The following is a 25,704-nucleotide window of genomic DNA, read 5'->3' on the forward strand; positions in this document are numbered from 1 at the left end:
TTAACTACTTAATTTTAATAAATACAGGGTTGCTAGATAAAATACGGAATGCCCATTTAAATTTTGCATTTCAGGCAAACACAAATAATTTTTTACAAAAGTATGTCTAATGCAGTATTTGTAGTATTTAGTATTTTTATACAATTATTCACTGTTTATCTGAAATTCAAAATTAACTAAGCATCGTATATTTTTACTTGGTACATCTGACAACTCTAGATAAATGTACTATGATTATGGAAAATACTAATAGTAGCAGAAGGTGAGTGAAGGATACACAGGAACTCTGCTGTCTTTGTAACTCTTCTGTAAATCTAAAATTATTTCAAAATGAAAAGCTAAAACAAATGAAGCTTACAAAAGACTTTTTTTTAATTTAATTTTATTATGTTATGTTAATCACCATACATAACATCATTAGTTTTTGATGTAGTGTTCCATGATTCATTGTTTGTGCATAACACCCAGTGCTCCATGCAGAAAGTGCCCTCTTTAATACCCATCACCAGGCTAACCCATCCCCCCACCCTCCTCCCCTCCAGAACCCCCAGTTTGTTTCTCAGAGTCCATAGTCTCTCATGGTTCGTCTCCCCCTCCGATTTCCCCCTCTCAAAAGACTTTTAATGACATGAGAAAATGCTGTTTTATGAAAAAAAGCAAATAATAGAGCTGTGTATTCATTATGATATCATCCATGTATGTGGTTTTGGTTTTTTTTTTAAGATTTTATTTATTTATTTGACAGAGAGACACAGCAAGAGAGGGAACACAAGCAGGGGGAGTGGGAGAGGGAGAAGCAGATTTCCCACAGAGCAAGGAGCCCGAAGCAGGGCTTGATCCCAGGACCCTGGGATCATGACCTGAGCCGAAGGCAGACGCTTAACTGACTGAGCCACCCAGGCGCCCCATGTATGTGTTTTTTAATGAAATTTATCTTTATGGGGTAAAAATTACCAAAAAGAAACATTAAATATTAATAGCAATTATCACCGGACAATCATATTCTGGATTGTTTCTATTCCTTCATGCTTTTTGAATTTCTAACTTTTCTATAATAAGTATATACCTCATAATTTTAAAGTTTTAAGTAGTAAATGCAAACTTCACTTATATGTATGCATTACACTAGAAGAATAAAAATAGGGGCACCTGGGTGGCTCAGTCATTAAGTGTCTGCCTTCAGCTCAGGTCATGATCCCAGCGTCCTGGGATCAAGCCCTGCATCGGGCTCCCTGCTCCGCGGGAAGCCTGCTTCTCCCTCTCCTACTCCCCCTGCTTGTGTTCCTGCTCTCGCTCTCTCTCTCTGTCATATAAATTAAAAAAATAATAGAAGAATAAAAATAATAAACATCGTCAAGTGGCCGTCCTGAGCCCTACTTACCATATTCATAATTTCATTTCTACAATTAGCTAAGTTTATAGAACAAACTCTGGAGATTATAATACATACACAGACAGCTCCTGTTTTCTGAATGGAAAGAGTGGGTGGGAAATAGAGCAAACTATTGCCTTCAGAAAAAGAGTACCAAGTTGCCGATCTCATAATGACCTTCTCTGTCTACTCACTTCTGAGGCACCATGGCAACTGGGAACCTCAGAATATCAAGGAAGGAGCATTGAGAGTAAAGGGTTTGGAAAGCTGCTGGGGGAAGGGAGAAAGCTCAGGGAAGCTGAATGAGAAATGTGAAGAAAGCCAAAACATAAAAACACTCTCACAGGCCCATCTACAAGCAAAACCATAATATAAACTCAACTGGAGCCAGTTTTTCCTTATTTCACATGTTAAAGCTTGGAGACAGATGAGCCACAGATAGGAAGGAAAAATGAAATTTCTTGCCCTCTCAATAACGGTTTTTCTCAACATCTCAATTATAACATTGACAGTATATGTGTCCTGTCATTAAAGCCTTTCAAATCTAAATTTCCAAGTTTTAAGCTAATATGCAAAAGACTTAAAAAGGTTTATCCAGTCAAAAAATTTTACCTCACAAGAGCACTCCTTCATAATAAATAATATCATATTACATAGTACGGCACATTTTACTTTCCCAAAAGCTTTGCAGATATTATTTAACTTCACCTCCATTATTAGATTTAAACAAAATCACTTCAAACTCATGAGTTTAAACTGAGAGACTAAAAAGGAAAGAGAATTTCTTTCCAGGTCAAATAAAAACAAACACAGCTGAAACTAAAAAGCTCTGTCCTTCATAGCTTTTGATCAAATCACACTGTATTTTATAATGTCCACTTTCATTTTGATTATAAAATTCATTAAAATATCATCATTAGTGCAACACTGAATTGTTTTGCTACAAGTGCTATAACTGTAAAAAATGTAGAATGGTAAATTATCCTTTTTTTTTTTTAAGATTTTATTTATTTATTTGAGAGAGAGAATGAGATAGAGAGAACATGAGGGGGGGAGGGTCAGAGGGAGAAGCAGACTCCCTGCTGAGCAGGGAGCCCGATGCGGGACCCGATCCCGGGACTCCAGGATCATGACCTGAGCTGAAGGCAGTCGCCCAACCAACTGAGCCACCCAGGCACCCGGTAAATTATCCTTTATTTTTCCTTCCATTTCTCTCTATACCACCAAACTTACCAGTAGCCATATACTTTCATGATTTGCTAAATTCCTTTTAAACAAATGGCTAGGCACTGTCACCAAAAAAGGAGGGGGGTGGTAATACAATATTGGGAAATTTAAGAGACAGAATACACAATGTGTGGTCTTAGATTGGATATGAGTTTGGATGAACCAGCATTTTGGAGTCAATGGCAGAAACTGGAATATGGTGGGTATAGTAAATGAGATGAAAATTTACTGAAACAGAAAATTGGGAGTTCTTGACAACAACAAAAAAAAGCACAGATTATAAAACAGTGTATACAGGATGATCTCATTCCAGTAGAAAGAAATGCATACATATACATGCATAGAAAAGGATTCAGATGGGGCGCCTGGGTGGCTCAGTCGTTAAGCATCCGCCTCCGGCTCAGGTCATGATCCCAGAGTCCTGAGATTGAGCCCCGCATCGGGCTCCCTGCTCGGCGGGAAGCCTGCTTCTCCCTCTCCCACTCCCCCTGCTTGTGTTCCTGCTCTCGCTGTGTCTGTCTCTGTCAAATAAATAAAATCTTAAAAAAAAAAAAAAGAACTGAACACGGCACTCGATCTCACAACCCTGATATAATGACCTCAACTGAAACCAGGAGTCAGAGGCTTAACTGCCTGAGCCACCCATGCGCCCCTGACTTCTCTATCTTTTTAATAAGGTTAACATTTAATCAGAGGAATACTGCTCAAAGAGAACAGAAGCATATCTATTACACCCAGGGTTCGTTTAGCATTGTGGCTGACAGTATGGGCTCTGACTGGATCCAATAGACAGTTAGCTGTGTGACCCTGGGCACATTATTTAATCTGTGTTTCAGTTCCCCATCCATAAATTGTGGGCAATGACAGTACATTACTTACCTCATGAGGTTGTTGTAAAAATTAAGTATGGAACTCCACGTAAAGCACAGCAGACTGTCTAGCATATAGTAAAGCCCTTGATGAACTTACCTATTATTACTATTATTGTAATTAGTCACTGAGAAAACAAGATTGCTAATTCTCACAGATAATGTGAAAAGTAAGATAGGATGTAACAGCAATAGATCAGCTTTATCTCTCACTATCCTTGTCCCCTAAATTTCTAAATTTCCTTCTTGACCCAATGGGAGCAAAAGCTGAAAGCCACTCACAGATCCTCTCAGAATCTCACCTCGTTGCTATTTCCTCTGGATGAAGGTCCATACAGCTCTATGATATGTTTTTAAATGCCAGTATAATTAAATGTAGAGTATTCTATTAGTTTCAAGTGTACAATATAGTGACTCAATAACTCTATTCATTATTCAGTGCTCATCACAGTAAGTGTACTCTTAATTCCCTTCAGCTATTTCACCCATCCCCCACCCACCTCCCTCTTTGTGTTTTTTAAAAGTCTATGACCAGGGGGTGCCTGGGTGGCTCAGACAGTTAAACATCCAACTCTTGATCTCAGCTCAGGTCTTGATCTCAGGGTCATGAGTTCAAGCCCTGCAATGGGCTCCACGCTAGGCATGAAGCCTACTTTAAAAAAAAGAAAAACGGAGGGCGCCTGGGTAGCTCAGTTGGTTAAGCGACTGCCTTCGGCTCAGGTCATGATCCTGGAGTCCCTGGATCGAGTCCCACATCGGGCTCCCTGCTCGGCAGGGAGTCTGCTTCTCCCTCTGACCCTCCCCCCTCTCATGTGCTCGCTCTCTCTCATTCTCTCTCTCTCAAATAAATAAATAAAATCTTAAAAAAAGAAAAAAAGAAAAAGAAAAAAGAAAAAAGGGAAAAAAAAGGTCTATGACCAGGAGTGTGGTATCTAGGAGATGATCCCCAACTCAGTATATTATCTGCTTGTATTCCATGACTGGTATCATTGGACAAACTTTATAGATTATTTCTAATTACAAAATAGCTTCAAAACTCTCTACTTGGATTCTTCTTAAGAATCAAAAATGATTCATAGGCGAGGCACCTGGGTGGCTCAGTCGTTAAGCGTCTGCCTTCGGCTCAGGTCATGATCCCAGGGTCCTGGGATCGAGCCCTGCATCGGGGCTCCCGGCTCAGCGGGAAGCCTGCTTCTCCCTCTCCTGCTCCCCCTGCTTGTGTTCCCTCTCTAGCTCTCTCTCTGTGTCAAATAAATAAATAAAATCTTTAAAAATAATAATAATAATAATAATTCATAGGCAATCACATATCTGGATTCTAAATTTTCTAAGATATTGATAAAGTACTTTTCTTTCTAGACCAGAAAGGAGATAGTAATGTAGTTCACTTTCAAGAAGCCTTTCCTTAGCAAACTTAATCTCTCTCTCCTACCAAAGCAGCAACCACTGTCTTAAACCCAGCTATAGAGCATCATATGATGGATTTATGTATACAAAAATAACAGCAATTACAGATTGTTCACAAATGAAATCACCAACAACATGCTTGCTAAGCATAAAATGTTGGCCATTTGATACTTTGGGATTTATTTTAAGAAGTTTAAAGGAAAACTGAGATGGAGTTTCAAATACTATAACATGAATTATAGGATAAAAAAGGTTTAAAGAAACCATACTACTCTAAGAGAGACCCAACTGTGGGGCTCACCTGTTTCCAACTGGACTTCAACCAGGAATTCAGCATACTAGTTGACAAAACTGATTACAATCTTTTGTTGATAGCATGATTGTGGGGTGATCTGGATTTACACTGCATTGTAAATATTCAGAACAATCTGACTTCAAGTGGCATCCCACAAGGAACAGATGTCATTATCCATGCAACTAGATAGCTCTATTATATGCTACCAAATCACACCTAAGTTCTTAAAATTAAGATGCCTACGTTCAGTCTTCAATGGTCTTTCTTCTCAAATATTCAATTAAATATTAATAATGAGGTTCAGAAATATATCAGCCTAGCTGATATATCAATCCCTAGCTGATCTTACCTAAAAATAAAAAGCCACAGGGCGCCTGGGTGGCTCAGTCGTTAAGCGTCTGCCTTCGGCTCAGGTCATGGTCCCAGGGTCCTGGGATCGAGCCCCGCATCAGGCTCCCTGCTCAGTGGGAGGTCTGCTTCTCCCTCCCCCACTCCCCCTGCTTGTGTTCCCTCTCTGTGTCTCTCTCTGTCAAACAAATAAATAACATCTTTAAAAAAAATTAAAAAATAAAAATAAGCCAAAGCACAGGTGTCTACAATGAGGCTTATATAGTCCCACCAAGCTATAACTACTTTTTTTTTTGCTATAACTATTTTCTTAGGGTATTATTTTCAAATGTTTGGGTTGTAAAGCTTTGTTTGGGTTGTAAAGCTTAGATTGATTGATTTTATTATCTCTATACCCAACATGGGGCTTGAACTCATGACCCCAAGCTCAAAGTTGCATGCTCTACTGACTAAGCCAGGCAGGTACCCCAGGTCATAAAGCTTAGAAAGTGATTTTCCTTCAGTGATGCTCAAAATATGTGATGCAAGTCATCTCCATCTCTGTAACAGTCTATTTTCTATTCCTGCCTATCCAACATGCCCATTAGACTTCTCATTTAGCATAAAAAACCAAGCCCTAAACTTGAGAGGCCCATTCTCATCCTATACTATGGCAGTCACATTACTTGGTTTTAGATGACCTCTAATAAACACCTCTTAGCAGTGCACCTGCCCCTTTAATCTTAGGAGTGCACCTTGCCTGTAAAAGATTAGATTATTCATTCAGGAAGGTAATCCTAAACCAATCTCTAACTCTGGGTTCAAAGAGTGAAAAAGAGTATCTGAACCAGTATCTTCATTTTCATAGATGAGGAAAATGAGTCCAAAGAGGTAATTTCTCTGAATTCTCTGTGGTCACATACCTAACTGGTGGCAGATGCAAGAACAGAGATCTCTCTAATATCAAGTGAATCTGACTCAATTTAAATTAACCCCAAGGATACCATATCCACAAATGACTTAGAAATGGATCAGTGGAGGGTGCCTGGGTGGCTCAGACGGTTAAGCATCTGCCTTCGGCTCAGGTCATGATCCTGGGGTCCTAGGATAGAGCCCCACATTGGGCTCCCTGCTCAGCAGGGAGCCTGCTTCTCCTTCTCCCTCTGCCTGCCTCTCTCCCTGCTTGTGCTCTCTAATAAAAAAATTTAAAAAGTCTTTAAAAAAAAAAAGAAATGGATCAGTGGAAAACATGTGTTCTATTTTGGAACATTCAGTAGCTGGGAAGCAGGTATGAACTCCTCCCCAGGCTGCTGATCACACTTCAATTCATTGCTCTTCCATGAGCTATGGGCATGAGTTTTCCAACTGTAGGGCTTGCAAAAAAATTCTCAGGCACTCATACCACTGACCACACAGTCTTTGCAAGAAGAAACATCAACTTTGGGAACAACTTGGCAACTACAAGCTGCCTTGCAATTCACTGGCTGAGTTTCCTATAATGGTGTTCATGCCACCATTGCCAAACACAATTTCCTAATCCAACGAATGGATAGTCTGTTTTACATGGTCTCAAATTGGACAAATTTCTCAAGGTGCTGTGGCTTTAAGGATTTAGATTTAACCCGGTCTTTCTCAACAGTGGCATTATGACATTTTGAGGACAATTCTTGGCTATGTGAGATTATCTAGTACATTGAAGAAGGTTTAGAATCATTGGTCCTCTGTCTTTTTTTTTAATTTTATTTATTTAACAGAGATAGAGAGCACAAGTAGGCAGAGTGGTAGGCAAAGGGAGAGGGAGAAGCAGGCTCCCGTGGAGCAGGGAGCCCAATGTGGGGCTTGATCCCAGGACCCTGGGATCATGACCTGAGCCGAAGGCAGACGCTTAACCGACTGAGCCACCCAGGTGCCCCGGTCCTCTGTCCTTTAAATGCAAGGGTACAGTAGTAGTCCCCCCTTATCTGTGGTCTCACGTTCCAAGATTTCAGTTACCCACAGTCAACCGCCGTCCAAAAGCAGGTGATCCTTCTCCTGACACATGATGAGGTCAATAGTAGCCTAAAGCTACGTCACAATGCCTACATCATTCGCCTTGCTTCATTTCATCACGTAAGCATTTTGTCCTCCCACATCATCACAAGAAGGATGAGATTGATATATGATTTTTGAGAGAGAGAAACCACATTCACATAACTTTTATTACAGCATATTGTTGTAACTGTTCTATTTTATTATTAGTTATTACTGTTACTCTTTTACCATGCCTAATTTATAAATTAAACTTTAACATAGGTACGTATGTATAGGAAAAACACAGTATATAGAGGGTTGAGTACTATCTGCGGTTTCAGGCATCCACTGGGGGTCTTGGAATGTATCCCCTGTAGTCCCACCAGTCACAACCCTCACACATTTACAAATGACCTCAAAGGGTAAGATATCACCAGCAGTATTAGCCTTCAGGTCAACCATTAAATGAACTATAAAGTTATAAAAAATATTTACATAAAGACTTGACCCCTAAAAAAAAGACTTGACCCCTCTTATCTGCCACTAAATACTGCCCTCTATTCATCTTTTTAGCCCAGAGATTAGATGAAATCTTTGTTCATCAACTCCTGAACACCAACTTTGTCTAAACTAGCTAAATAATTAAGACACTTTTACTGTCAGGGAAGTAGAGTAGAAAAGTTACTGAAATGGAATCAGGGCACCTGACTTTGAATTCCAGTTTTCTGGTTATTCACCCTTAGACAAGTTATTTCCCCTCTTTAGGCCTCAGTTCTCTCATCTACTTAAATAAAAAGCATTAGGCTACATTATCTCTCAGGTTTATTGCAGTTCTAGGAATCTGTGACATAAAACATAATTAACTGGCTTAACTCTTTTCTTTTGACCTCCACATGGCTAAATGGGGGTGTCCATCGACACTTACTACCTCATCTTTCAGAAGTAAGGACCCCAAAGTCCCAGAAGAGTCACATTCAGCCAGAGCAGGTATGGGATTTTACTACACAGTCTATATCTTGAGTATATAAAAAGGAGCTTAATTATTTTATGATCCATTAATAATAGAAGCACCAAGATAATAACAGCAATAGTCACTCTAAATGTTGTTTATCTCTGCTAGACTATCATCTCAACCCTGGCTGTACATTAGAATCACCTGGATAGTTTAAAAAAAAAAAATGCCCCAGCTCCAAACCAAGCCAATATCAAATGAATCAGAATCTCATTTCCGGAGATAGATGGGGCTCATTTCTTAAGGTTCCACCAAGTGATTCTGATGTACAGTGAAAACCAAGAACCACTAATCCAGGCTCTTTAATCCAAGAAATGCAAAGCAAATGACCAAAGATCAGTATATCACATACTGGTTGTATAATCAAACATCAATAAATAAGAATAATCCAGTGTTACTATTCACTGACATTCTCGGTTACATATAAAGAATTCCATTTCTAGAGAAAAAGGGAGGTCTATAACAACCTTTTGTTCCTGCCACAGGTTGTTATTGAGGACGAACCCTGCCAGAAATAGTATATACCTTCCTGACATGAGAAAGCAGTTCAAAGAACGATTACTATAAATTTGCCCAACCCTGCAAAAGTCCTATCAACCATTAAGACAGTTACAACATTAGTCAAAGTAGTACAGAAACCAAAATTCCTCAACCTAACTCTCACTGACTAGACGTCACTAAAAGACCAAGTATGTACAATGAACAGGAAAAAGTTGAGAGGAACATTTAGGAAAAGACACTTTGAAAATTGCACTTCATGCAAAGTACATTTATTCATCAAAACTTCAAGTCCAGGGGCGCCTGGGTGGCTCAGTCGTTAAGCGTCTGCCTTCAGCTCAGGTCATGATCTCAGAGCCCTGGGATCGAGCCCCGCGTCAGGCTCCCTGCTCAGCGGGAAGCCTGCTTCTCCCTCTCCCACTCCCCCTGCTTGTGTTCCTGCTCTCGCTATCTCGCTCTCTGTCAAATAGATAAATAAAAAAATCTTTAAAAAAAAAAAAAAAGCTTCAAGTCCAGTGATGCAGTTAAAGGTGGTACAACCTGGGCTAAAATTATTCTTGCTCTTTCCAGAACAAAATCAGTGAAACCCATAGGTCATGTTAAATAAGTAAAACATTAAATTTCTGTCTTACCTTATGTGTAAGGCCAAGCCATCCTGTAGGCTGGAGATCCCCAAATCAGAGAGTGTATCTGAGCCAACGGAAGCTGGTGATAGAGAGCCCTCCTTCTCCTCCAGCAGATCCAGCTTCACCAGGTTGCTAATTTCATCCTCTGAGTTATCTTCAGACACAGAACCAATTATGAATCGGGAGTGCTGGTTCAGCTCCAGAGGTTTGGCCAAGGGGGATGGTTCATCCATTATTCCTTCAAAATGAGCTCTCAGAGCTATGAAGAAAATGAGTGAGAAAAGCAGGTTATAGATAACAACCTGTATCAGAGGACAACCATAGATTATACCTAATATAGTACAGCTGGCACTTGGAAGTAACATATAGTTTGAGAACTAGTTTCTTTGGCTATCTATTTCAGGGCCTCTGTTTTCTACAAGGGAGGAAAATCCAGATCATGATAACCATGCCTAAAAAATTAAAATCAGCTCCCTCTTCCTCAAAGAAATCTCTCTCAAAAAACTATAAGCCATTCCCAATCTCTTTATCAATTTGGTAATATCCAAGAAATAATTATGATCAATGGAGAAACCTTTGCAGTAGGTGAAAGCTGCTCATGCTATTGTGACTTCAGTTGTCAATACTAGGGAGAAATGCAGGAAAAGATTTGCAGAGAGTGGTGGTCGTTTCAAACTAGGTATTTAGAGTAAACTATACAACTATCACCTCGTTCCAACTGTACACTGTGAGAGGTTGTGAATTTTACATATGTGTATTTTTGTATAAATACATACACATAAAATACATTGACATTGATTAATAGAGAAAATCTTTACTTGTCCTCATGAGTTTTTTCTTCAATTACATCTGTTAAAAATTCATCCAAAAATGTCTGCTCTTGGCTCTAATGTGCTGACATCGATAGGGAGAAAATGAATGTACTATCAAATTCAAAATCTATAATTAAAATAAGGGAGGGGTGATCCCAATTAAGTATTAGTTTTCTAGGTATAGGTTCTTATTAGCCAGAATTAAATATTTCCAACTACTAGCAAACTAATTAACAAAGACCAGAACAGTTCAAAGCCCACAAGAACAATAAAAACCAAAGCTAAAAGAAACAATATTTATTCTGTCACTCAAAAAATTCCATAAAAAAACCCTTCAGAACTACACATCAACTTAGCACAGAACCTCTTGCGGCCTAACAATTTTAATTTAGAAAGCAATATTCCCAATATTGATTTCAAGGTATATCAATAGATAATAAATTTATATTAATAAATTATGCTGTAGACTACTTTGAAGTATAACAGTAGGTAGAAAGCAGTGTTCTTTGACATCAGATAACAAAACATCAAGATTTAAAAATGTTTGGGGTGCCTGGGTGGCTCAGTCATTAAGCGTCTGCCTTTGGCTCAGGTCATGATCCCAGGGTCCTGAGATCAAGCCCCACGTCGGGCTCCCTGCTCAGCGGGAAGCCTGCTTCTCCCTCTCCCACTCCCCCTGCTTGTGTTCCTGATCTTGCTATCTCTCTCTGTGAAATCTTAAAAAAAAAAAAGATTTAAAAATGCTTGGAAATCACCATTAAACATTAAAATGACACGTGCACCATTATTCTTGTGTCATTGGTGAATCAGAGCTTATTCATTTACAAAGACAAAACAGTATTTGTAAATGATAGAGCAGTGATTCTCAAAAAATGTAGGTGCCAGACCAGCAGCAGTAGCAGCAACATCACCAGGGAACCTCTTAAAAGTACAGATTCTCGGGCGCCTGGGTGGCTCAGGTGGTTAAGCGACTGCCTTCGGCTCAGGTCATGATCCTGGAGTCTGGAGATCGAGTCCCGCATGGGGTTCCCTGCTCAGCAGGGAGTCTGCTTCTCCCTCTGACCCTCTCCCCTTTCATGCTCTCTCTCTCTCTCTCAAATAAATACATAAAATCTTTAAAAAAAAAAAAAGTACAGATTCTCGGGCCCTACCATAGAGCAAATAACTGTATCAGAATCTACAGTTTGGCGCCCAGTATTCTATATTTTAACAAATCCTAAAAATTTGAGAACCACTCTGCTATAAGAATAAAACAGTAATAACAAATTGCCAGGAATGCTAAAAAAAAAAAAAAAAAAATTACTTCTAGGTATTTCCCAATAATGAGTTAGAGATTACTTCGGTTAACTTTTATTTTAAAAACTAGAATCAAATATAAAAATGGTATGCAACGGGAAAAACTTGACATCTAAATTTACTATACATTCCTCCTTTGGGATACTAGGTTTCTTTAAAATAATTTTTAAATGTCTCCAAATTTTATTAAGATAATCACTTCCAGAAATCTAAAAGAAAACCAATCATTTAAAAAGAGAAAGAAGGAAGGAAGGAAAAAGGGAAAAGAAGGACAAAGTGAGGGAAGGAGGGAGGGAAAGTTCCAACAGATTGCCCACTTTGAGGAACACCAAAAGGTACAGCAACAAAAAAGTCTACTTCTTTCACATTTTAGAGCAGTAAATAATCAAGTTTAAAAAAAAAAATAAGAGGGGCGCCTGGGTGGCTCAGTCGTTAAGCATCTGCCTTCGGCTCAGGTCATGATCCCAGGGTCCTGGGATCGAGCCCTGTGTCGGGCTCCCTGCTCTGCGGGAAGCCTTCTTCTCCCTCTCCCACTCCCCCTGCTTGTGTTCTCTCTCTGGCTGTCTCTCTCTGTCAAATAAATAAATAAAATCTTTAAAAAAATAAAAATAAAAATAAATAAGGAAAGACCCCCTTCCCTCCCCACCCCTGCAGAATTCCAAATTCCATCTCAACTAACAGAAAATAATGGCTGCCTTCTTCACAGGAGAAATAAATAAGGCATTCAGGGGCATGTTCTAGTTTAGAGTCTGACTGAAATTAGATGACTACACAAAAAAATAAAATTCATGAGAAAAGAGCAATTCTCTGATTCCATGGGAGAAGAAGAAGAAATGATTAATAAATGAGAGGCTCCATAAGGTCAACTTCAAATTTTTCTTTCCTAGCTAAGAACATGAAGGCAGCCTCCCCTGAATTGTTGCAAAGATTGGAAGCAGCTCAGCTGTCAGCAGCTAAAGAGCCTATCAACCAACCAGCAATTCTACTGAATGGTATCCCCGGGCACAAGCCTGCAAAGCACCAGAAAAGAGAGGTCATGTATGGAAAATCACTGAGTAGATGTCCAGACACTCTAGAAACTACTCTACAGCCCGTCCCACTTCCATTGAATCTAGTCCGGAATTAAAGAGAAAGGGGGGTGGAATGTCAGACCATTCACTTCAGGTTATCCCCCCCTAAATCTGCCTATGTTCTTTTTGTAGAAGGCAACTTTTCACATAAATGCCTAGTTTAATATTTTAGCACATGAACATGAAATTTTTATAACACTGTAAACATGAAAGAATATTATTTGTAACTGACCTCTTATAATTCTTACTGTCTGAGCAGATATCCACCTCCAAAAAGAACTAGAGAGAAAGAGAGAGATTTGAAGTGCTTTTATTTTTTAAGAAACCCAAATTTTAGCAATTCCTGTTTTGCTCAGCATGATACAAAACTGATAGTACTCAAAGTATCATTTTTCTGATCAAATCTATTGTTTAATTTGAAGCATAAGGTTCAGTTGTTTAACTATTGTTTATTCATATCTATAAATCAAAAGCATTACACAAAGACTTTTTTTCATGAGAGTATTAAACAATAATCCAAGCTTACCACTTCATGAGGTGCCTTTTCCAATTGTATACTTCGATGAACATATTCCAACCCTATGATAGCCAATATTTCATCAAAAAAGAGGCAGGGGGGAGAAGAGAACCACTAGATCCCTTGGAACTCAGACTCTGATTATATTTCCAAATGGTTATACCCACATATAAGGTTGGAAGCCAGGAAAGGGACAGATCTTGCATTAAATTAAACTAAAAACTAAATCTAAATCCCTTTAGATCCCTAAAACTCTAAGGGATCAAGAAGTCTCTAGCTACTTCCCGAATCCTAGGTTTCCTTCCATGCCCAACAATTTATATGTATCCAGGGTAAAAATTCTCAACTTTGGTTATGTATAACAATCACCTATGGAGCTACTTATTTATTTATTTTTAATTTGAGTATAGTTGACACATGATGTTACACTGGTTTCAGGCCTGTGGAGCTTTTTTGGGGGGAGGAGGGGAATCAGGCAGTTTTATTTATGATGGCAACTAGAAGACTCCATGCTTAGGAGCGTGGGTGAGATAAGGACTGAGCCCATGCCTTCTGCTTTTCGTTGGGATTCCTGGGGGCAAACTTCTCCCCCAGTTTCTTCCACATTCCTTTATTCATTTCCTTAAACTCTTTCAAGATGTCTGTGGACAGGATCGGCTTGTACTCTTCTGTGGACAGGCCAGTGAAGCTCATGTCTTTGGGGCAAGGGTCCTTGTGTTTTTAACAGTTTGAATGGAGCCATGTGAAACTCTCATACATCCGATCACAGGCCTCAGGCTCTACAATCTTGAGTACTCTCTCCCTCCGGAAAGGCCTGTGCTACGCCTGGCCCGTTTGGTCTCCTCCACTGGCCATTCCTCACAGAGTCTTAGGAAACGCCAGCAGGGGCTGGCCTCCATTTTGGGCCATCCCATGGTGCTTTTTAAAAACGTATCTAAACTCGGGCGCCTGGGTGGCTCAGTCGGTTAAGCGACTGCCTTCAGCTCAGGTCATGATCCTGGAGTCCCTGGATCGAGTCCTGCATCGGGCTTCCTGCTTGGCAGGGAGTCTGCTTCTCCCTCTGACCCTCCCCCCTCTCATGTGCTCTCTCTCTCAAATAAATAAATAAATAAATCTTTAAAAAAAAAAAAAAAAAAAACCGTGTCTAAACTCCACCCCAGATCTACCAAATCAGATTCACTGCTGGAGGCCCAGAGATCTGAATGTTAAGTTCCACAGCTGACTGACACTGATATATCTCCAGGCTTGAGAACCACTGATACAGGGTGGAGAAGAAATCCAGAACTTCTAAGACCTCGAATGACAAGCGATAGGACTGGGGACAGTGCAGGTATGTTAACTGAGGAAGCTGGATTTACCCAATTATGTGGTTTAAGCTGGTATTATTCCCTACAGTTGTGGTAGGGAAGAGGGGGTGTGAAGAGGAAGGAGAAATGAAGTAGTTTGAATCAGATGCAACCAAAGGGGCAGTAGAGCTGGAGTCAAAACCTAGGACTCAAGCTCAAATTCTGACTTTGCCAAGTATTGGCAGTGCAAACTTGAACGAGTCACTTAACATCTCTGATTCTCGTCATCCGTAAAAATAAAAAGGTCATACGCTACCTCAGGGGACTGCTGTGAAAACGGAGAGTATATGAAGTATTCTGTAAACTATGTACTAGACCAGTGTTTTTCAAACTATGGGTTACCACCAAGCAGAACAGTAAGAAATAAATTTAGAAGGTTACAACCAACATTTTATTTTATTTTTTTTAAAGATTTTATTTATTTATTTGACAGAGACAGAGATAGCGAGAGCAGGAACACAAGCAGGGGGAGTGGGAGAGGGAGAAGGAGGCCTCCCGCAGAGCAAGGACCTATCCCAGGACCCCGGGATCATGACCTGAGCCGAAGGCAGACACTTATCCGGCTGAGCCAGCCAGGGGTCCCTACAACCAACATTTTAAAAATGAAGGGGCGCCTGGCTGGCTCAGTCGGTAGAACATGCCATTCTTTTTTTTTTTTTTTTAAGATTTTATTTATTTATTTGACAGAGAGAGACACAGTGAGAGAGGGAACACAAGCAGGGGGAGTGGGTGAGGGAGAAGCAGGCTTCCCGCCGAGCAGAAGCCCGAAGTGGGGCTCGATCCCCAGGACCCTGGGATCATGACCTGAGCCGAAGTCAGACGCTTAACGACTGAGCCACCCAGGCTCCCCAAGCATGCCACTCTTGATGTTGGGGTTGAGAGTTCGAGCCTGGCGTTGAGCATAGTTTACTTTAAAAAAAAAAAAAGTCATTAAAAATGAAATAGAACAGAACACCTGGGTGGCTCAGTCAGTTAAGCGTCTGCCTTCGGCTTATGATCCTGCTTCTCCCTCTGCCCCTCCCCACTGCTGGTGATCTCTCCCTCTCTTTCTCTGACAAATAAATAAATAAAATCTTAAACAAAAAATGAAATAGAACAGAAGATGTTAAGAGTAACCATACTTTATAAGGACGAATATTGTTCTGTGAATTTTTGTATCAGTTATATGTATGTCAAAAAAAGTCTTAGAGTCACAATGAATCCTTTCTCTCCTGCCCCCTCCACTTTATGCTCTCACAAGAGAACAAACACAGTGACTTAATACCTAAACCAATGGTTCTTAAACTTTCTTAGGTCAGGACACTATTAGAAATCTGATAAAAGCTCTGGACTCTTTCTTGACAAAAATTCACCCTCACACAAAATTCTGCTTACATACAAGTTTAGGACCCCCAAAGCCTTGCCATGAATCAGGTTAAGATCCTTCTCTCTAGAAAGAAGACAAAGAATGGAGGTGATCCCTGGGGAAGGCTCATATAGCTGCTATCTCACCACCTCCAAAAGAAGGCCTTTCCCCAGACGGAGGGGTAGTACATTCTGCTTATCCAAATAAAAATTTTCTTCATTAGATCAAATTGTCAAATTCTCCTTTATTAAAAAAGAAAGTGTTTAAAATGTTCTTGAACTGTTAGAAACTTTTCAAAATATTTGCAGAAGGCTCCCAAACTATACCCTATGTGCCTGAAAATGGGATAAAGCTAATTATAGCTAATGCACTTTTATTTAAGAGTCAGCCTGCATTTCACCCAGGGATATTTCTCTAAATAAAACAGAACAGATTTTACCAAACTTATATAAGATGTTTCCCTTGAACTCAAGTGACACTATTTTCCAAGTGATTCTAATAAAGAGGCATCAATTAGTTTTCATAGCCACTGATAAAGTATCCAAGCTGGGGACACCTGAGTGGCTCAGTCGGTTAAGTATCTACCTTCAGCTGAGGTCATGATCCCAGGGTCCTGGGATTGAGTCCCGCATCAGGCTCCTTGCTCAGCGGGGAGCCTGTTTCTCCCTCTGCCTGCTTCTCCCTCTGCTTGCTTTCTCTCTCTGACAAATAAATAAATCTTTAAAAAAAAAAAAGTATCCAAGCTGACACAACATGTCCTTGCCTTTTAAGTCATAGTAACTTCATTTAAATTTCTTCAAAAATAATCACTGAATTTGCTTTTCATTTTTGTCGTTTTACTGATAAACTTTTAAATGGATTTTAGTATTAATTCAGTAACCATGAGAGTTTTTTAAAGCCACATTTTATTTTCCTGAAGTTTTAAAGATTTTACCTGTTTATTTATTTTTAGAGAGAGAGCATGCGTGCCTGAGCTTACTGGCGCGTGAGCTGGGGGAGGGGCAGAGGGGGAGAGAGAGCCAGAGGGAAAGAATCTCAAAGGGACTCCGGGCTGAGCACAGAGCCCGACTCAGGGCTCAATCCCGTGACCCTGAGATCATGACCTGAGTCAAAGCCAAGAGTCGGATGCCTAACCAACTGAACCACCCAGGTGCCCCATGTTTTAAATTTTAAAACAAAAAGCACTTGTGTCCCGAAGAGTGAGATGGATGATGTATACTGAAGGATAAAAAAGATTTGGTCCCGGGGGCGCCTGGGTGGCTCAGTCGTTAAGCGTCTGCCTTCAGCTCAGGTTATGATCCCAGGGTCCTGGGATCGAGTCCCACATCGGGCTCCCTGCTCTGGCGGGGAGCCTGCTTCTCCCTCTCCCACTCCCCCTGCTGGTGTTCCTGCTCTCGCTGTCTCTCTCTGTGTCAAAAAAAAAAAATCAAAAAAAAAAAAAAAAAAAAAAGATTTGGTCCCTGGCTAAGATGCTATAGATACCTAAAGAAACAGACAATTATAGTAGTGTAATAATTGTTAGGTATGGAAACACAAAGAAGAAAGATACTTTATCCAAACTTGGAGGTGGTAATGGTGAGGACAGGGATCAAGGAAGATTTTCCAGAGTGGGAAGACATTAACAATAAAGAACTGGGATATAAACAAGGACAGAGAGGAAGGAGCACTCCATGTAGAAGAAGCCACTGAATAAACATCCAGATTGTAGAATACAATGACTTATGAGAAATACCAGACCTGAATGGCTTCAAGAGTTTGAGGTAATTTCCTTCAAGAGCCAGCTGGGGGCTTTTTGTTTGTTTGTTTTTTTTAAACAAGAGTGTATTTCCTTAGGGTAAAGTAGTCTTTAGAAAGAAAGTAACATTGTGTAATTGTCTATTCTATTCTTCATTTCTCAGCCCATGGATATAGAATATTTTTCAAGGATGAAGCTGGTGAAAGCTTCTGCATCTTTCAAGAAATCTTTAAAGAAGCCTTGCCAAACTTCTGGATAAAGATGGTAGGTTGAATACATACCCATTTTGTTCCTCCCTAAAATCCTACTAAAAAACAAAAGTAAAGGGGCGCCTGAGTGGCTCACTCGGTTAAGCATCTGCCTTCAGCTCAGGTCATGATCCCAGGGTCCTAGGATTGAGCCCCACGTTGTCGCTGGGCTCCCTGTTCAGCGGGGAGTCTGCCTCTCCTCCCTTTGTCTCTCTTCCCTCTGGTGTGCGCTCTCTCGCTCTTTCGTATTCACTCTCCCTCTCTCTCTCTCAAGTAAATAAATAAAATCTTAAAAAAAAAAAAGGAATTCTTTTAAAAGGTATAATTCACAAAAGACTCCTCCCATCTCCTCCCCAACCCCAAAACCCCCCACCCCGCAAAAGAAAGTCAGGGGAGACAACAGCAAGATAATTTTCTTGGAAAGCAGATGGAAACATGATAAATGACTACACAAACCTGGGAAACTAAATCATAAGCCATCTGTGGTAAACTCATAATCAACACATTTTATATCAAAGAATCTTGAAAATGTTCAGAAAATGGAAGTGAATGATGGAGCTAAAATAAAGAGGATCTGGTTGAAATTTTGTTTCAGAGGCTTCAGATCCTTTGATTTCCTTCCCAACTAGTAAAGCCAGGTGCTGGGGATACTGGGGGATACCAGCAACAGTAAAGGGGAGAGCACCATGTTGAAAATGGAGAAATTAACTAAGCATATTGAGTATGAGCTCCCAGCCTTCTTTCCCCAATTTTCACCAACCAGGAGGGAAATTAGAAGATCCTTCTTTGTGGAATCTAACTAGACCAAGGGAAAAAAACCTCAAAAAGTAATGCTGGAGGTCACTAATTAAGATGCCCCACCAGATCACCCTATACGGAAGTTAACAGTCAACCAGCCTCATTCACATTCACATAATCTTGAATTAGCTTTTCAATCATCCTGTTAAAATTAAGCAATTAAAGATTACTATATAGTCTGAGAAAAACCTCCAATATGAAAGAATCAAAAACAACTACCTATAGAAAAAAAAATGCAACTAGAAGGGGTTATGTGGAAATAGAAAATGTTAAAAACGGAGCGGGGGGGGAGTAGGTGACTTGATTTTATATGTACAAATGTTTTTTGCAGAAATAGAAAAGCTGTCCTAAAATTCATATGGAATCCCAGGAGACCCCCAAATAGCCAAAAAAATCTTGAAAAAGAACAAAACTGGAAGACTCATGCTTCCTGATTTTAAAACTTACTACAGGGGCAACCTGGGTGGTTTAGTCAGTTAAGCACCAGCTTTCAGCTCCGGTCATGATCTCAGGGCCCTGGGATCAAGCCCCATGGCAGGCTCCCTGCCCCTCTGCCTCTCTCTGCGCTCATGCTCTCTGTCTCTCTCAAATAAATAAATAAAATCTTTTAAAAAAACAAACAAAACTTACTACAAAGCTGCAGTATTAACATCAAGACAGATATACAGACCAGGGAAACAGGACAGAGAGGCCAAAAAGAATGAGATCTTGCCATCTGCAACAACAGCATAGACCTAGAGAGTATAACAATAAGTAAAATTAAATTAGAGAAAGACAAGTACCGTATGATTCCACGCTTGTGGAATTTAAGAAACAAAACAAATTAATTTTAAAAAGAGACAAATAGGGGCACCTGGATGGCTCAGTCAGTTGAGCATCTGACTCTTGGTTTCAGCTCAGGTCATGATCTCATGGGTCCTGAGATCAAGCCCACATAGGGCTCTAGGCTCAGCGCAGAGTCCTCTTGAAGATTCTCTCCCTCTGCCCCTCCCCCCACTGGTGCTCTCTCACCCGAAAGCTCTCTTTAAAAATAAATGAATCAGTCCTTTTAAAAAAAGAGAGACAAATAATAAAACAGACTCTCAAATACGGAAAAGAAGCTGGTGGGTTGTCAGAGGGTAGGTGGGTGGGGGGATGGGTGAAATAGGTGAAGGGGATTAAGAGTACACTTATCATGATGAGCACTGAGTAATGTTTAGAATTGTTGAATTATATTATACACCTGAAACTAACATAACAGTGTATGTTAATTGTACTTCAATTAAAAAAAGAGAAAGCGCAGAAATAAACCCTCCCATACATGGTCAAATGATATTTGACAAGGGTGCTAAGACCATTTAATGAAGGACAGCCTTTTCAACAAATGGTGCTGGGAAAACTGCATCTCCACATACAAACAAATGAAATTGGACCTTTCCCTAACACCATATTAAAAAAATTAACGCAAAATGCATCAAGGCTTTAAATGTAAAACCTAAACCAATAAAACTCTTAGAAGAAACACAGGACAAAAGCTTCATAACATTGGATTTGGAAAAGATTTCTTGGATATGACACCAAGAGCGAGCTTAACAAAAGAAAAAATAGACAAATTGGACTTCTTGAAAATTAAAAAAAAATTGCACAGCAAAAGACTATCAACAGAGTAAAAAGGTAAACCAAAAAATGGGAGAAAATATGTGCAAATCATGTATCTGATAAGAGATTAATAACCTGAATATATAAAGAACTCCTAAAACTCAAACCCAATTCAAAAATGGGCAGAGGACTTAAAATGAAATTTCTCCAAAAAAGATATATGAGTGGCCAATAAGCACGTCAATATGCTCAACATCACTAATCATTAGGGAGACACAAATCAAAACTACAATAAGATACCAACCCATACCCATCAAGAAGGCTACCATCAAAAAAAAGAAAAAAGTGGAGAAACTGGAACCCTTGGGCACCATGAGTGGGAATGTAAACTGGTACAGCCAGTAAGGAAAACAGTATGGTCGTTCCTCAAAAAATTAAAAATAGAATTACCATAAAATCCAGCAATTCCACTTTTGGATATATACGCAAAAAAACTGAATACAGGCTCTCAAAGATATATTTGTACATCCATGCTTATAGCAGTATTATTCACAATAGCTTAAACATGGAAAAAGCTAAGCGTGCACTAATGAATGAATAGGTAAGCAAAATATGATATACACATACAATTAAATGTTATTCAGCCTTAAAATGGAAGGAAATTCTGCAATATGCTACAATGTGGATGAACCTTGAGGATATTATGCTAAGTGAAATAAGCCAGTCACAAAAAGACAAATGCTGTATAATTCTACTTACATGAGGTACTTAATCAAAATCATATAGACAGGAAGTAGAATGGTGGTTGGCAGGGGCTGGGGGAAGCAGAGAATGGGGAACTATTATTTAATGGGTATAGAGGTTCAGTTTCACAAGATGAAAACTTCTGGAGGGGCTCCTGGGTGGCTCAGGCATTAAGTGTCTGCCTTCGGCTCAGGTCATGATCCCAGGGTCCTGGGATCTAGCCCTGCATCAGGCTCCCTGCTCAGCGGGAAACCTTCTTCTCCCTCTCCCACTCCCCCTGCTTGTGTTCCCTCTCTCACTGTGTCTCTCTCTATCAAATAAATAAATAATCTTTAAAAAAAGAAAACAAAAGAAAAAAGTTTTGGAGATGGGTGGTAGTAACAGATGCACAATGTTATAGATGTATTTAATACTGAACTGTACTTTAAATGGTTAAGATGGTAAATTTTATATGTATTTTACCACAACAAGAAAAATTGAAGAAAGAAACACCTCACAGGTTACATATTAATTACAAAGGGGAACAGGTACTTTTACAATGGAGAAATACAGTGATCACTCTAAGTGTTTAAATTATCACCACTATTAGGACAAACTGACATGAGTTGCCTCCAGATGTGATGCAGTTAATAGAGAGTCAAATGCTCATCTTCCATAGTAGGACATCAATAGGAAATGTCTAAAAATGAATAATCAAGAGGTAGCAAGACAATGTTATATACAGATGAAAGGGTATAGTAATAAATATACCAGCCAAAATAAATGAAAGTGCGAAGGGGGTGAGGGAATGCTGTTTGACTGTAACAAACTCTGTAAAACAATACTTTTTAAACTATGTGCATGTATAACTTCGATGAAAATAAAAATGTAGGGGCGCCTGGGTGGCTCAGTCAGTTAAGCGGCTGCCTTCGGCTCAGGTCATGATCCCAGGGTCCTGGGATCGAGCCCCACATCAGGCTCCCAGCTCCGCGGGAGGCCTGCTTCTCCTTCTGCCACTCCCCCTGCTTGTGTTCCCTCTCTCGCTGTGTCTCTCTCTGTCAAATAAATAAAATCTTTAAAAAAAAAGAAAAGAAAAATGTAAAAAGTTCATCCTATAATGTTAAGCGAACAAAAGGTGAAGAATGGTATATAAAGTGTGCACAATTTATATTTAAAAAATTGGCAGAGGGGGATAGATGTTTGAACATGAATAAAATCTCTGATAATTACTAAGAAATTAACAACTTTAAATTTAAATCAGTATGTCTGAGAATGACTGAGAAATTATAATAAGAAATTAAGGGGCGCCTTGGTGGCTCAGTTGGTTGAGCGTCTGCCTGCAGCTCGGGTTATGATCCCAGGGTCCTGGGATCGAGCCCGGCATTGGGCTCCCTGCTCGGGGGGGAGCCTGCTACTCCCTCTCCTCCTCACCTGTGCTCTCTCGCTGTGTCTCTCTCTCAATAAAATCTTTTTTAAAAAATTAAAACATATTTTTAAAAAAGAAATTAAGGGCGCCTGGGTGGCTCAGTTGGTTAAGCGACTGCCTTCGGCTCAGGTCATGATCCTGGAGTCCCGGGATCGAGTCCCGCATCGGGCTCCCTGCTCGGCAGGGGGTCTGCTTCTCCCTCTGACCCTAACCCCTCTCATGCTGTCTCTCATTCTCTCTCTGTCAAATAAATAAATAAAATCTTTAAAAAAAAAAATAAAAAAAAAAAATAAATAAAAAAGAAATTAAGAACACTGCTTGCCTCCTGTGACGGGAACTGGGCGGCTGCAAGACAAGGTTGGGGGGGAGACTGTCTTTTTATATGTTTTAAAATTCTGAACTATGTGAATGTATTACTCATGTGTTAGCAACTGAGGCTTTTCAAATAAGTTTAATAAAAAGCTTTACCAAATTCCATGCCACTCTGATACCTTATCTCATATCTGCCTGAACATTTAAGTAGACAACAGGTATGTCATTCCCTTGTTAGTGTTACTGTGTAACTGACTATGAGTTACCTCCTCAATGAAGCTGGGAAAGTTATTATCTCTTCTGATTGTTTTGGACCCACCACCCCCAATAGCACACAACGTTGTGTAAACACTAGGCCTTTGCAGGCTGAGTGTTCCCTAGGAATTCAAATGAACATTGGAGTTACAAAACTAGGAGACAGGAGCCACGTGCTTATTTCAAATATTATCATCTAGAAACATTTGGAGGCCTCCAGGTAAAAAGCCATTTTGTGAATTCAAAAAGCTCTGGGATTATAAATCAATTCGTCCTTATAGTCTTTTTCTTTTTTTAAAGATTTTATTTAATTGACAGAGCACAAGCAGGGGGAGCGACAGGCAGAGAGCTAGGGAGAAGCAAGCTCCCCGCCGAGCAGGGAGCCCAATGACGAGCTTGATCCCAGGACCTTGGGATCATGACCTCAGCCGAAGGCAGACACTTACTTAAGCCATTGAGCCACTCAGGTGCCCCTCGTCCTCATAATCTTATTTCATAGAACAGCATTCAGAAAAAGTGGGAGCCATGATTGAGGTATGTCAGCAGCCTTCCAGAGTCTCAAAGATAAGAACAATATCTTCCTTGAAGAAATATTGCTTGATTTTTTTTTTTTTTTTGGCCCCCCAAGTCCCCTGGATGTATTAAGGCACTGTAGATTACATTACCTGGCAGAGACGGAGAAATTTACAGGTTAAAACAGACATTTCTAATCCTCTTGGAATTACAGCATCTTTTTTTTTTTAAAGATTTAATTTATTTATTTGAGAGCGAGAGCGTGCATAAGCAGAGGGGGGAAGCAGCAGAGGGAGAGGGAGAAGCAGGCTCCCTGCTAAACAGGGAGGCTGACACAGGGCTTGATCCCAGAATCCTGAGATCATGACCTAAGCCAAAGGCAGACACTTAACCGACTGAGCCACCCATACAGCATCTTATGTGGTTTTAGGGAGATAGTTTTAAGTTGCAAATAATGAAGAACTCTGAAAAATTAGTTGCCCTGTGATGCATTAGGTCAGATGATGAACTGCCTATAGTTGGAAGTCTTCAACAGGAGAATCAGATAAAATATTCTCATAATGAGTAGAAAACTGGACTAGAAAATTCCTAAGGTAGGGGTGCCTGGGTGGCTTGGTTAAGCGTCCAACTCTTGATCTCAGCTCAGGTCTTGATCTCAGAGTCGTGAGTTCAAGCCCCGCGTTGGGCTCCGTATTCAGTGGGGAGTCTGCTTGGGATTCTCTCTCTCCCTTTGGCCCTCCCCAGGTGGGTGCACTTTTTCTCTCTCTAAAATAAATAAATAAAATCTTAAAAAAACAAAGAAAGAAATACCAATGTCTAATTCCAACAATTTTTATTTTACTTCTTTCTTCAACCAAGACTATTAGGATATTATCTATCAAAAAAAATTTTTTTAAAGAAGGAAAAACACTAGCCCCAGACCTGTTAAACCAGTCAGTGTGACAGGTAAAAAAAAATTGTCCTAGTCATTGACTGAAAAGGAAATAGAATGTTACATAGTGATCTACACCTGAACCAGTTCACAGCATTTAAGCGAGGTCAGTATCAGATGAGAGAGTTCTGACGCTGGCTTTCACAATGCCCATTCTTTGACATAACCTAGTCATTATCTCAACTGTAAATTCATTAAACCAAATGCCACCATTCCCCTATCTTTCCTTTCATTTTAAAACAGTTAAATCTTATGCTTGATATATTTCTATTCTGCACTGGTGATTCAAAACAAAACTTGTGGGGCGCCTGGCTGGCTCAGTCGGTGAAATATGGTACTCTTGGTCTCTGGATTATGGGTTCAAACCCCACATTGCGTGTAGATTACTTAAAAAAAAAAAAATCTTTAAAAACAAAACAAAACTTCTGCAACGCAAATAAACACAGGCAGATTTATAAATTAATACTATGCCTTTGACAACTTTCATTTGGCCACTTTACAATAGTTAATTATTCTTGGATTCACAACAGTCGTGTATAATTAGAAAAAAGGAAACTGAGGCAAGAGAAGTGGGAAGAGACTTGCTACTTTGTAGCAAGTAGGCACCCACCTGGACACTGCAGCTGCTGTCCTACTGTATAGGACCACAATACTTCCCTTAAAAGTGCCTGTCAAGAGGCGGTGGCTCAGTCGGTTAAGCATCTGCCTTGGGCTCAGGTCATGATCCCAGGGTCCTGGGATCCAGCCCCATATTGCCTCCCTGCTCAGCAGGAAGCCTGCTTCTCTGTCTCCCACTCCCCCTGTTTGGCTCTCTTTCTCTCTCTGTCAAATAAATAAAAAAAATCTTAAAAAAGTGCCTGTCAAATAGCACAGAACTTCTTCTCATCACAGGCATCCAAGGCATCCCCAACAAGAAGCAAATCAGAGAATTCCTACTCCCTGAGGAAGAAGAAACCAGGTAACCCAAGCATGCTTCTCAATCTGCACTTTGGGTTGGGGAAAAAAAAAAATGAATGAAAAGAGAGATTCAAGGGGACCAACTTCTGAGAATGAAGACCAAAGGGCGCCTGGGTGGCTCAGATGGTTAAGCCACTGCCTTCGGCCCAGGTCATGATCCTGGAGTCCCAGGAATCCCTGCTCAGCGGGGGGTCTGCTT

General features: G+C 40.1%; 1 protein-coding gene and 1 pseudogene across 7 annotated transcripts in view; both read right to left on the reverse strand.

Moving 5' to 3' along the window:
• The window catches only part of ACACA (acetyl-CoA carboxylase alpha), a 279,886-nt gene that overhangs the window by 214,018 nt on the left and 40,164 nt on the right, over positions 1-25,704 (reverse strand). For 3 of the 7 annotated variants that reach the window (XM_032428658.1, XM_032428664.1, XM_032428659.1), the window contains 2 exons: positions 13,054-13,100; positions 9,650-9,902 (listed from right to left, as the gene is read on the reverse strand). In XM_032428658.1, coding sequence (XP_032284549.1) covers positions 9,650-9,902; positions 13,054-13,100 — 300 coding nt within the window. Of the gene's footprint in view, positions 1-9,649; positions 9,903-13,053; positions 13,101-19,440; positions 19,462-25,704 lie in introns of those variants that run through there. The other 4 variants (XM_032428663.1, XM_032428660.1, XM_032428662.1 and 1 more) reach the window with 2 other exon arrangements.
• LOC116647350 lies at positions 13,415-14,282 on the reverse strand (annotated as a pseudogene).

This window comes from Phoca vitulina, unplaced genomic scaffold (assembly GCF_004348235.1).
Source record: "Phoca vitulina isolate PV1807 unplaced genomic scaffold, GSC_HSeal_1.0 scaffold40, whole genome shotgun sequence".
In the NCBI taxonomy this organism is placed as follows: domain Eukaryota; kingdom Metazoa; phylum Chordata; class Mammalia; order Carnivora; family Phocidae; genus Phoca; species Phoca vitulina.